The sequence below is a fragment of the Carcharhinus amblyrhynchos genome, chromosome 8, assembly GCF_965287045.1.
Source record: "Carcharhinus amblyrhynchos chromosome 8, sCarAmb.v2.hapA, whole genome shotgun sequence".
NCBI classification, from domain to species: domain Eukaryota; kingdom Metazoa; phylum Chordata; class Chondrichthyes; order Carcharhiniformes; family Carcharhinidae; genus Carcharhinus; species Carcharhinus amblyrhynchos.
In genome coordinates, this window is record NC_137331.1 from 123,306,123 (window position 1) to 123,319,270 (window position 13,148).

General features: G+C 45.0%; 1 protein-coding gene across 2 annotated transcripts in view; it reads right to left on the reverse strand.

Moving 5' to 3' along the window:
* Positions 1–13,148, reverse strand: part of LOC145346882 (transcription initiation factor TFIID subunit 4-like) — a 137,795-nt gene that overhangs the window by 45,835 nt on the left and 78,812 nt on the right. Inside the window, exons 12-13 of one of the 2 annotated variants that reach the window (XM_080194743.1) lie at positions 11,943–12,068; positions 1,388–1,444 (exon numbers count right to left, since the gene is read on the reverse strand). In XM_080194743.1, coding sequence (XP_080050869.1) covers positions 1,388–1,444; positions 11,943–12,068 — 183 coding nt within the window. The remainder of the gene's footprint in view (positions 1–1,387; positions 1,445–11,942; positions 12,069–13,148) is intronic. The other variant, XM_080194744.1, reaches the window with a different exon arrangement.

A 13,148-nucleotide genomic window follows, 5' to 3' on the forward strand; every position in this document is an offset into this window, starting at 1 on the left:
CTTCATCCTTCGCTAGCCTGCTGAGTTACCAGTTGGGAGTCACAAACTTGTTAGAAGGAAACCAGTGGCAGAATAAATTTGGCAACAAAGCTTCCCAGCAATGGGTGCGTTAAGCCAAATAAAAAAAAAAACGGGCAAGGGCCCCCAGTACTGGGGTGGGTGTGACAGGCAGCCCTTGGTTAAAGGGACAAGTCTGTTGTGATGACAAATCAGTGCAAAGAGTTCTCTATCTGTAAGGCTCCATTCCTACATGGAGAATATTAACACAGAAACAGCCACTTCAATAGAGTATTAGTTTAAGCCACAGTTGTTGTAGTAGCTGTGTGGTGGGAGCGGGTGGGGGGGGTATGCTGCTAGGGAGGGGTGTCCATGGAAACTAATTCCTTCAGCTCCACAGTCATCATCAAACACAGCATTGTCTTTATTAGCATCTGTCGTCAAATCTTTAATCACGAAAACGCGAACAGGCTTGATGATTTATTCAGCAGGGAAAAGAATCTGTAGGTCAAGTGAAAAATTTCTCACACAGCTCGAACATCGGGCACTTTCATTCGCTTCCATTCCCCAACCGCCAGGGGCGAACACTAGTGAGCTCCAATATTAAGGCTCAATTAAAATAGGGTCCAATTAGTGGAGGTTTTCCTCTCGGGCAACGAGCGTCAGGAAATGGATATTGGGAAAATGTAGAAGTGAGCTACTGCGAGGCGGCAGAAGCAGCAGACACAAATGAACTTATTTGTTGGTTTCTACAGTTGCTATGCTGGACCCTCTGGGAGGAAAGGCTTAAACCAGTCTAAGCTATAAAATAAAAAAAACCCTCCAGCTAAACATGAACTGTGTGAAACAAGGGCTCCATCACAGAACAGAAAAAAAACTGCTTGGTTTAGAAAATTAAAAGCCAGAGGCACTTTCCATTTACAACTAAATCCTAGTTCCGCCTCTGAGCCGAGGAATTATAAGCAGTAACAGATTTACAAAATGAGCATTTATCCTAAAATATTGTAACCCATTGTGATATTCCCAAATAACAAATCCTGAACTTTAATACAAGAATTTTATTCAGTTCTCAATCATCGAACCTATAGCTGGAACTCTTCAGATAACTTGTTTTTAAAGAAGGGCAGAAACATTGAAGGAACACCCATCCCCTCCTCTGCAGGATGACCTCGTTTGATGTGCTGCCCTTGCCTTCAGCAGTTCCTGTCCTTGCCCCAGGCTCTGCAAAGAAAATGGCACGCAACTACCACACAAATCCTGACCTAAATACCAGGAGACTGCTGCCAAAAAAAACAAAAAGCAGCCCCCCTCTACTCGCAGAAAACAAAAACGAACAAGCAACAGGGAAAATGAATGAAACAAGCAGAGGGGTAAATCACACCAGGCTCACCTCTTTGGCTCTTTGCTTCAACCTAACTTGTTCTGGGTCTTCATGCTTGGCCCGACTCTGCCAGTGATTAAAAAGACACAAGAGCAGAATGAAACATTAAATCAAATTTTCATATTCGTTTCCCAGTAACATTTTCCAAATGTGTAAAGCGGATTTATCTGCTTAAGTTCGTCAAAATCCCTTTCAGCACAAACAAAATGGTTCTCAAGTTAACCGGCTGGCCACGGCAATATGTTCAAACGTACATCTACGGATACACATGACAGGCATTCCCGTTTAATTTTTCACAAAATTTCAGGAACAGGATGCCAGCAATCCCCCAGATATTAGAACCAATTCCTTATTTGAAAATGTCATCTGTTCCAGGCAAGGAGAGAAACTCATGAAATGTAATCCTGTTTAAATTAAAAAATAGCCGTCAATCGGACCCCAGGATTGAAAAGGAATGCCTGTGGATTTTAACATTCTGGCCACGGATAACTTTGTCAGGGCAAGCCAACTGTTAATTTGTTCATTGAAGCCATTTTTGCAGCTTATATGTACTTCATTCTTGTAACTATCTGGTAGGAACAATTCTGAACATGGCTGAGAACCATTAAGAATTAACAGCTGGATGCAAAGCAATGCTAAAAACGCCTTTTTTTGTAAGTAATATCGTATTTTTTGGATACATAACAATTATTTCCAATGCTAGTTGCACATGTAGATAAATATATGTTATGCATATTACACATACACATCATATATCATTGAAGTTGAGCAATGACAAAAGGAACAATTCCATTTTGCAGGCAGTCACAACATAGGCCTTTAAGACTGTATGGGAAAAGTGAGATCCTTGGCTAGCTTCTTGCACTCAGCCCATTGCAACTGTGCTGCCTCCTGGAAAGAGCTGTCCAATTTGTCCCACTCCTCCTGCTCTTTCCCTCGTCGTCCTACAAAAGAAAGAAAACCTCATCTTCCCTCTGGTTCCGTTGCTAGTTACGGTGGCGCAGTGGTTGGCACCGTACCTCGCAGCACCAGGGACTTGGGTTCAATTCCAGCTTTGGGTCACTGTCTGTATGGAGTGTGCACATTCTCCCCGTGTTTGTGTGGGTTTCTCCGGGTGGTCCGGTTTCCTCCCACAATCCAAACATGTGCAGGTTAGGTGAATTAGCCATGCTAACTTACCCCTTAAAAATGTGTGTGAAATTACTCCAAGATGTGTAGGTTAGGAGATTTAGCAGGGTAAATATGTGGGTTAAAGGAACGGGGCAGGCCTGGTAAAGATGCTCTGTCGGAGAGTCAGTGCAGCATCAATGTCCGAATGGCCTCCTTTTGCACTGTGGGGATTCTTAAATGTGTGCTTTGGTTACTGACCACCCTGTCACCTTCACTTTACCAAAGCCCCCAAAATTAACTCTGAATACCTCCTCCAGTCTAAGGTGATGCTCTCCTTGAAGGCACTGTTATGTGCTATCTTTGCCTCACCTGGGCTCAGATGCATGCACCTTTTCTTGGAATGCCATATTATTATATGGATGAGATATTAAATAGAGGCACCATTCTTTCTTGGGTGGACACGGTGGCACAGTGGTTAGCACTGCAGCCTCTCAGTACCAGGGACCCAGGGTCAATTTCAGCCTTGGGTGACTGTGTGGAGTTTGTACGTTCTTCCCATGTCTGCGTGGGTTTCCTCCGGGTGCTCCAGTTTCCTCCCACAGTCCAAAGATCTGCAGGTCACCTGGACTGGTCATGATAAATTGTTCCTTAGTGTTTGGATGGGTAGGATTGTTGTTGGTGCAGACTCGATGGGCCGAATGGCTTCCTTCTGCACAGTGTGGGTTCTCTGATTCTATGGCATAGAAGATCTCATAATCCTTATTCAATCCATCCTTCAATCTAAAAAAAACATTGCTGCTTCTGGGATCTTGCTGTGTGTAAACTGACTCTCATTTTCTGCACTGCGAGAGAAACCACAATAAGAAAACCTTTATTGGCTGCAAAGTGCTTTATGTGCTGAGATTGTGAAAGGTGCCATAGATCCTTTCTTCTAAGTAATCAATACCCAGTCTCTGCCACCGCAGGGCAGTATTTTATTGCATGCAGAATTGTCAGAAGACCATCGAGAGTCAATCAGATAGATAACAGAGATTTACCAGATCCTGGCCTGGTGGAGATGGGATACACATGAACTAGTAACAAAACAGCAGCCATCTGGTTACTGACTTGAGCTGGTGCACAAATGGGTAATAGCCACTGGATTCAGCTTCACTATTGGCCATGATAAGGTCTGAATTCTGGTTACACCAACATTACTGTAACCATCTGGTGACTCTGCCCATCAGCAAGTTGCCACTCTTGAACAAACTACAAAAGCTGACAATTCCCTCCCAATTGTCCTCTCGACAGAAGGCAAAGTCTTAGATGCAGGATTCAAGTGGGTAGTTTGTTCAAAGAGCCAACACAGGCCCAACTGGCTGAATGGCCTGTTCTTTGTCCCGAAAGGGCTACATAGGTTCAACGTGAGGAAAAGCAGAGCTGCAGTAATTACACCTGCTCCTGTCTGATACATCACTGACTGTTCTCGAAGCCAGGTCTGATCCACAGCACTGTGACCTCTATCACATACAGAGCAAGAAGGCAGGTCCTGAATCTCTCCCATTCACAGCGCCTGCCATTGGTGCGCATTTGGAAGGATTTGCAGACTGTTATTTCACTTGCTTTGGCCATGTTATGAACACATCTCCTTAACCTTCATGTTCTGGGGTGTGACTTGAATCTGGAACCTCTGGCTCAGAGGGAGAGGTGTCGACCATTGCATCACAAACCTCCTTTTCAATCTCACCTCTGGCTCAGAGGGATGTGGTGATGGGGGTGGGAAAGTGGTGTTGAAACTCAAGAGCAGCTGTGATCATACTGAAAGTCAGAGCGAGCTTAATGAGCTTTGTGGTCTACTCCTGCTCCTATTTCTTGTGTTGCATTTTCTTACCAGGTGATTAAACTCAAGTGCCAAGTGAATAGTCAGAAGCTTTTTCCTGGGGTGGAAAAGTCAATTACCAGGGGGACAGGTTTAAGGTGAGAGGGGCAAGGTTCAAAGAAGATGCACGAGGCAAGTTTTTTTTACACAGATGTTAGTGGGTGCCTTGAACTTGCTACCAAGGGAGTTAGTGGAAGCAGATATGTTAGTGACTTTTAAGGGACGATGGACAAATATATGAATAGGATGGGAATGGAGGGATATGGAAGGGTATGGGGTTTTAGTTCAGTTGGACGGCATGGTCGGTGCAGGCTTGGAGGGCCGAAGGGCCTGTTTCTGTGCTGTAATTTTCTTTGTTCTATCACAGCACAGAAATAGGTCCAATGGTCCCACTGATCTATGCTAGGGTCTATGCTCTCCATCAGCATCCTTGCATGCCCCCCATATCCTTCCTTTTCATTGTGGTCCTGAAACAGTAACTCTTTCTTTCCACAGATGCTGTCTGGCTGGCTGAGTATTTCCAGCATTTTCTGTTCATGTTCCTTTCTCCCTCGTGCTTATCTTGCTTTCCCACCAATCAATCTATGCTACTTGCCAAAACCACTCCTTCGCCTCATTAAGTCATAGAGAGTCATAGAGGTTTACAGCATAGAAACAGGCCCTTAGGCCCAACTTGTCCATGCCACCTCTTCTTTTTTAAAGCCCCCAAGCTAGTCCCAATTGCCCACTGTACCCATGTAACTGTCTAAACGCTTTTTAAAAGATAAAATTGTACCCGCCTCTACTGTTACCTCTGGCAGCTTGTTCCAGGCACTCACCACCCTCTGTGAAAAAATTGCCCCTCTAGACACTTTTGTATTTCTCTCTTCTCACCTTAAACCTGTGCCCTCTAGTTTTAGACTCCCCCATCTTTGGGAAAAGATATTGACTATCTACCTTGTCTACGCCCCTCATTATTTTATAGACCTCTATAAGATCACCCCTCAGCCTCCTACACTCCCGAGGAAAAATGTCTGTCTATTCAGCCTCTCTTTATAACTCAATCCATCAAATACCAGTAGCATCCTAGTAAATGTCTACTTTTTTGCACTCTTTCCAGTTTAATAATATCCTTTCTATAATAGTGTGACCAGAATTGCAGACAGTATTCCAAGCCTTACGTCTTGTACAACTTCAACAAGACGTCCCAACTCCTGTATTCAACGTTCTGACCGATGAAACCAAGCATGTTGAATGCCTTCTTCACCACTCTGTCCACCTGTGGCTCCATTTTCAAGGAGCTATGAACATGTACCCCTAGACCTCTGTTCTGTAAGTCTCCCAATGCCCTACCATTAACTGAGTAAGTCCTACCCTGGTTCCATCTACCAAAATGCATCACCTCACATTTATCTAAATTAAACTCCATCTGCCATTCATCAGCCCACTGGCCCAATTGATCAAGATCCCGTTGCAATCCAAGATAGCCTTCTTCACTGTCCACTTTGCCACCACCAATCTTGGTGTCATCTGCAAACTTACTAACCATGCCTCCTAAATTCTCATCCAAATCATTAATATAAATGAAAAGTAACAGTGGACCCAGCACTGATCCCTGAGGCACACAGAGATCACAGACTTCCAATTTGAAAAACAACTCTCTACAACCACCCTCTGGCTTCTGTCAAGAAGCCAATTTTGTATCCATTTAGATACCTTACCCTGGATCCCGAGAGATTTAACTTTATGCAACAACCTACCACATGGTACCTTGTCAAAGGCCTTGTTAAAGTCCATGTAGACAACATCAACTGCACTGCCTTCATCTATCTTCTTGGTTACTCCTTCAAGAATCTCAATCAAATTTGTGAGACATGATTTTCCACTCTCAAAGCCATGCTGACTGTCCCTAATCAGTCCTTGCATCTCTAAATGCCTGTAGATCCTGTGTCTCAGAATACCTTCCAACAACTTACCCTTGATTAACTCGTGTGATAATCATTATTTCCACCCTTTATGATATTCCACGACAGATGATAAATACAGGAAAGGATATACTCTCATCATTTGGCCACATGGGGTAAAGTATGTTCCAAAAAGAAGCAGGTGCCCCAAGATATGTTGGTAAGGGGGATCAAGAGGGAGTCCAGAACTAGGGGTCATAGTTTAAGGATAGTGAGAACTGAGATGAAGAGAAATTTCTTCACCCAGAGGGTGGTGAAGGTGTGGAATGCACTACCACAAAGTAGTTGAGGCCAAAACGTTGAGAGATTTCAGGAAGAAATTGGATATCGCTCTTGGGGCTAAAGGGATCAAGGGATATGGAGAGGAAGGGGGGAATCAGGATATTGAATTCGATGATCAGTCATGACCAAAATGAATGATGAAGCAGGCTCAGTGGGCCAAATGGCCTCCTCCTGCTTCTAGTTTCTATGTTTCTGTTAGCAGGATAAATATGTGTGGTTATGAGAATAGGGCCTGGGTAAGATGATCAATACCATACATGAATGGGCTGAATGGCCTCCTTTTGCACTGTAGGGATTCAATGGTCAACAGGCTTTCCAACCTGACGGACATGAATATTAAACACACATATCATGTCATCACAATGTCCTAAATCATTCTGCAACTGGTGAAGCATTTTTGAAGTACAGTCACTGCTGTAGCTGTGGAAACAAAAGCAATCGATTTGTCCCAGTAACAGCACTGAGATAATGACCAGGCAGTTTCCTGCAGTGGTATTAATTCAGGAATACACATTGGCCATGGGGAAAAACTCCTCAGCCCTTCATGAGTGCTGTAGAATATTTGGTGCTCACCAGACAGGGCAAAGAGTTTAATCCAAAAGGTAGCACGCCCCTGACAGTGTATGCCCTCCAGCACAGTAACGAAGGAGTGTCAGGCTCAAGTCCCTGAAGTGCATTGTGAACCAACAAGCTTAAGGCTACAGAGTTGAGAGAACTACCCACTGAGGTAGAGCTCACCAGTACAACTGGACATTTACTGAGGAACTAAAAGCAACATGCAATGGATGCTGGCGATCTGAAATAAAAACAGAAAGTGCCGGAAAACTTTGGCAGCATCTGTGGCGAAAGGAGCACAGCTAACACTTCGTTATATTGGACCCCGAAATATTAGCTGCTATTCCTTTCACTTTGTATCCCAATATGGATTGGAGCACGTGACTCAGAAACACAAACTAGAAGCAGGAGTAGGCCATTCGGCTCTTCAATCCTGCTCCGCCACTCATTTTGAACTTGGCTGATCATTAAATTCAATATCCTGACACTCCCTTCCTCCCATATCCCTTTGGCCCCAAGAGTTGTATCTAATTTCTTCTTGAAATCAGACAATGTTTTGGCCTCAACTACTTTCTGTGGTAGTGAATTCCACACGTTCACCACCCTCTGGGTGGTGACATTTCTCCTCGCACAGAATCCGGCATCTGTGGAGGTGCCGGCATTGAACACCCATAAGAAGTTTCACAACACCCACCAGGTTAAAGTCTAACAGGTTTATTTGGTAGTACGAGTTTTCGGAGCGCTGCCCCTTCCCTCACCTGATAAAGGGGCAGCGCTCCAAAAGCTCATGCTACCAAGTAAACCTGCTGGACTTTAACCTGGTGTTGTGAGACTTCTTACTATAGAACCATACAGTGCAGAAGGAGGCCATTTGGCCCATTGAGTCTGCACCAACCACAATCCCACCCAGGGCCAATCCCTAGCTAATCCCTCTGACACTAAGGGGCAATTTAGCATGGCCAAGCCACCTAACCTGCACATCTTTGCACTGTGGGAGGAAACCAGGGCACCTGGTAGAAGCCCACGCAGAAGCAGAGAGAACGTGCAAACTCCACACAGACAGTGACCCAAGCCGGGAATCGAACCTGGGTCTCTGACGCTGAGAGGCAGCAATGCTAACTACTGTGCCACGGTGACAGTGCCTTATCCTCAAACTATGAGCATAGTTATGGACTCATCAACCATTGGGAACATTCTTTTGGAATGCACCCCGTCTAACCCTGTCAGAATTTTATAAGGTTCTATGAGCTTCCCTCTCATTCTTCTAATCTCCAGTGAATACAATTCTGGCTGACTTAGTCTTTCCTCATATGATAGGCCTGCCATCCCATTCCAGACTCCTGGGCTAACTGAAGTTAACAAATGTATGGCAGTGGGGAAATGTGTTGGGAGTTGCCAGACGCTGCTGCAAGGATACTGACCTTCCCACACTGCCCTCTAAACCTTTCAGAGTCAAGCACATTGTGATGAGTGTACATTTTGGAGAAACTGGCCCACTTGTCTCCCTCCACCGGAGTTAGTCAGTTTGTTCAGCTGTACTGGGTTGTACTTCCCCATGCCGGTTCTAACCAGCTCTCAGTCGCCTTCAGCACAGACCCTTTACATAAAAAACAACTGTATTTTTTTTTGTTTGAAAACCAGAAAGAAAAACACTCAAAAAGGAGAGAGAGAGAGAATTTAATGAGGAGTTCTTTGCAGCAGAATTCTAAAAAGGGCTGGTGACAGCAGCTCTTCCAAGTTAACTCTGCAGTTATTTTTATTCAAGACTAATTGAATCGGTTTGTACCCACCAGACAGAAAGCCTCAAGGGTGAAGAGGAGGAAAAAACTACAGATGCATTTCTGATTCAGACTGAACAAAGACAGTGAAGGTCCAGCACACTGCAGCAGCGAGCAGGAGCCTGTAATGAGCCAGTGAGCCCACGGGACACTCTGACTGAGGTAGAGCAAAAAGCAAGGCAGAACAGGGACACCAAAAAGGTGGGGGGTGGAGAGGAAACGGAATGGGGACATCATGGGGGGCAGGGGATGAAGCAGAAACTCCATTGCAGAGGGGGACAAGGGGGCAGAATGGGGACATCATGGGGTGCGGCGGGAGGAAGATGGAACGCGGACAACATGGGAGGGGTAAGGAGATACACCATTGGGAGAGGGAGACACCATGGAGGGGGATGGGGACGGACCCCATGGGCGGGGAAGGCGAAGGTGGAGGGAAACGGGGGCGGGGGGAGGAATATGTACAGGACACCTGGGGGATAGGATGCTATGGGAACAGAGCAGATCAGATCTCACATCAGAATCTGGAATTGGCTGTACAGTACAAAATACATTAGGCCTGCATTTTGTTCAATTTAAGATGAACAGGAGAGCCCCAACACAAACTCTTTTTGACACTGCATTTGAGAATAAAGAAAAAGGGTCCAAAAATGTCAGACCCATCCAAAAGTAGACTTCTAGTCATTAAAGCAGCAAAAGTAAACAGACTTAAAGTAGACAAGTTTAAAATAAGTGCTTGCACCATCCATTTGACCAGGCCTATTACTTTTCAAAATAAATGTTTTAGTAATATCCACCATTGCTTGTTCTGGACTCAAAGCAAAACACATCCCTTTGGGACAAGCTGATTGGGGAGTAAAGAAATGCCGTTGCTTCCAAAATGGTGAGCTCTTTTGGCAATTACTGCCACATTACCCTTCACAAAATGGCACAGTGGTTATTAACACTGCCACCCCACAATGCTAGGGACCCAGGTTCAACTCCCAGCCTTGGGTCACTGTCTGTATGGAGTTTGCACATTCTCCGTGTCTGCGTGGGTTTCCTCTGAATGCTCCAATTTCCTACCATTGTCCAAACACATGCCAGCTAGTTGCATTGGCTAGACTAAATTCTCCCTCAGCATACCAGAACAAGCACCGGAGTGTGGTGGCTTGGGGATTTTCACAGTAACTTCATTGCATTGTTAATGTCAGCCTACTTGTGACATTAATAAATAAACTTAAAAAAAATTTTTAAAAATAATTTCCCTATTTTTGACTTCAGTCTAGCATTTTTGTTCAACTTTTGGGAAGAAACTCCAAGCTAGAACATTAAAAAAAATCTTAACCACGCCAAGGTGGATTTCTGACCAGGTGTATCTTTTCTCATCTTTGGTCTTCAGCCCAGTGGGCCAGCCGCTAGGATCTGACTACAAGTCAAGGGCAGCACAGTGGCAAGGTTGATTGGCCATGCTAAATTGCCCCTTAGTGTCAGGTGGATTAGCAAGGTAAAAATGTAGGATTATGGAAATAGGGCCTGCATGGGATTGTGGTTGGTGCAGACATGATGGGCCGAATGGCCTCCTTCTGTGTTGTAGAGATTCTATGAAGTCATTGCAGTTTCCCCCTTCGAGTCACTAATATAATACATTCTGTTTTGCAATCAAAGAAACACAGATCTAGGGGTACATGTTCATAGCTCATTGAAAGTGGAGTCACGGGTGGACAGAGTGGTCAAGAGGGCATGCGGCATGCTTGGTTTCATCGATCAGAACATTGGATACAGGAGGTGGGACATCTTGTTGAAATTGTACAAGACATTGGTAAGGCCACACTTGGAATAGTGTTCTGGATACTCTATTATAGGAAGGATATTATTAAACCAGAAAGGGTGCAGAAATGATTCACTGGGACGCTAGTAGGTCTTGATGGTTTGAGTTATACGGAGAGGCTGGATAGACTGGGACGTTTTTCTCTGGAGTTTAGAAGGCTTAGGGGTAATCGTATAGAGGTCCATAAAATAATGAGGGGCATAGATAAGATGGATAGTCAATATCTTTTCCCAAAGGTAGGGGGTCTAAAACTAGAGGGCATAGGTATAAAGTGAGAGGGGAGAGATACAAAAGTGTCCAGAGGGGCAATTTTTTTCACACAGAGGGTGGTGAGTGTCTGGAACAAGCTGCCAGAGGCAGCAGTAGAGGCATGTACAATTTATCTTTAAAAAGTGTTTAGACAGTTACATGAGTAAGATGGCTATAGAGGGATATGAGCCAAGTGTGGGCAACTGGGACTAGCTTAGGACTAGAGGGCACAACCTTAAGATAAAGGGGGGGGGGGGGGCGCGGTTTAGAACAGAGTTGAGTAGGAACTTCTTCACTCAAAGGGTGGTGAATCTCTGGAATTCTCTGCCTGTTGAAGTGGTGGAGGCTGCCTTGCTAAATATATTTAAGACGCGGGTTGATAGGTTTTTGATAGGCAAGGGGATTAAGGGTTATGGGGAGAGGGCGGGAAGGTGGAACTGAGACACGACAGATCAGCCATGATCTTACTGAATGGCGGGGCAGGCTCAAAGGGCTAGATGGCCTACTCCTGCTCCTATTTCTTATGTTCTTATGTTAGTCGTTAAAAGAAAAGTGCTGTTTGGACAAGTTGGGCCAAAGGGCCTGTTTCCATGCTGTAAACCTCCATGACTCTATGATTCTGTAACATTAACAAATGCTGACCCACACAGATGTGTTTCCAGTAAACGAGGCAGAGGCCAAAAATCCAACACATTCCCATTAAATTTTCTTTACTCATGACTCCCTTTGTGCAAACAACCAGTTTGCCCACGAGCAGCTCACAGCCTATGTTCATTCCAAGTTGAGCAGCCCGTTAGCCGTAAAGCACAGCTCATTCCACGTTGCCGTGCGACTGTGCTCTCACCTATCACAATGGAACATTGCTCAAGACGGACAAACTAACCAGAGAGAGTCAGGAGCACAAGCACGCCATGGCACAGCAAGGCAATGAAGCTGGTCTGCATTGCAAGCAGCTGAGTTGCCAAGTGAAATCTACTCTTACCTTTGCTAACCTGAGCAGTGCTTCTCTTTCATCCTCATCTTTCCGCTGCTTCTCCAGGCGATCCAACTGTTCGAAAAACTTCAGCTGTGACCGGGTATCGTTCAACAGGCTGTATCGGTCATCGTCCTGCAGGAAAAGGTTCAACAGCAAGTGAGAGCCTTGGTGGGAAATGCTGTTTTTTTTCAAATACAGGCTGCCCATGTGTACTGGGCATGGAGTTCATTTTTAAAAATTTGTTCATGGGGTGTGGGGGTTTCTGGCAAGGCCAGATACTTATTGACCTCCTCACATTTCAGAGTCAAGCACATCACTGTGGGTCTAGAGTCACATACAGGCAAAACCAGGTAATGACAGCAGATTTCCTTCCCATAAGGACACTCATAATCCAAATGGATTTCCACAACAATCTATAACTTGTCATGGTCATCTGAGATAATCTTTTTATTCAGTATATCCTAATGAATGGGATTTAAATTCCTCCAGCTGCCATTTGAAGTCATGCTTCTGGGCAGCATGGCAGCACAGTGGGTTAGCACTGCTGCCTCACAGCACCAGGGACCCAGGTTCAATTCCTGGCTTGGGTCACTGTCTCTGTGGAATTTGCACATTCTCCCCATGTCTGCATGGGTTTCCGCCAGATACTCTGGTTTCCAAAGATGTGCAGATTAGATGGATTGGCCATGCTAAATTATCCCTTAGTGTCGGGGGACTAGCTAGGGTAAATTTATGGGGTTACGAGGATAGGGTCTGGGTGGGATTGTGGTTGATACACCCTTGATGGGCCAAATGGGCTCCTTCTGCACTGTAGCATTTTATGAATCTATTCTGGATCATGAATCCAGGCCTCTGGAAGACCAATGCAATGCGAGCACTTAAAAGGTGATTAACAGTAAAACAAGCTACTTAACTTCAGTTTGGTGTGTCTAGTCCAACAATGCTCTTTTTTCATAAAAAAGTGCAAAATCACTGTTGGATGATGTGGACCAAAATCCACTTGCACTGTCATTTGGACTACAATGTCAATCTAGGATAGTAAATCCTAGATTTCCAGCACAGCACAGTGGTTAGCATTGCTGCCTCACAGCACCAGGGACCCGGGTTCAATTCCCAGCTTGGGTCATTGTCTATGGAGTCTGCATGTTCTCCCTGTGTCTGCGTGGGTTTCCTCTGGGTGCTCCGGTTTCCTTCCACAGTTAGAAAGATGCG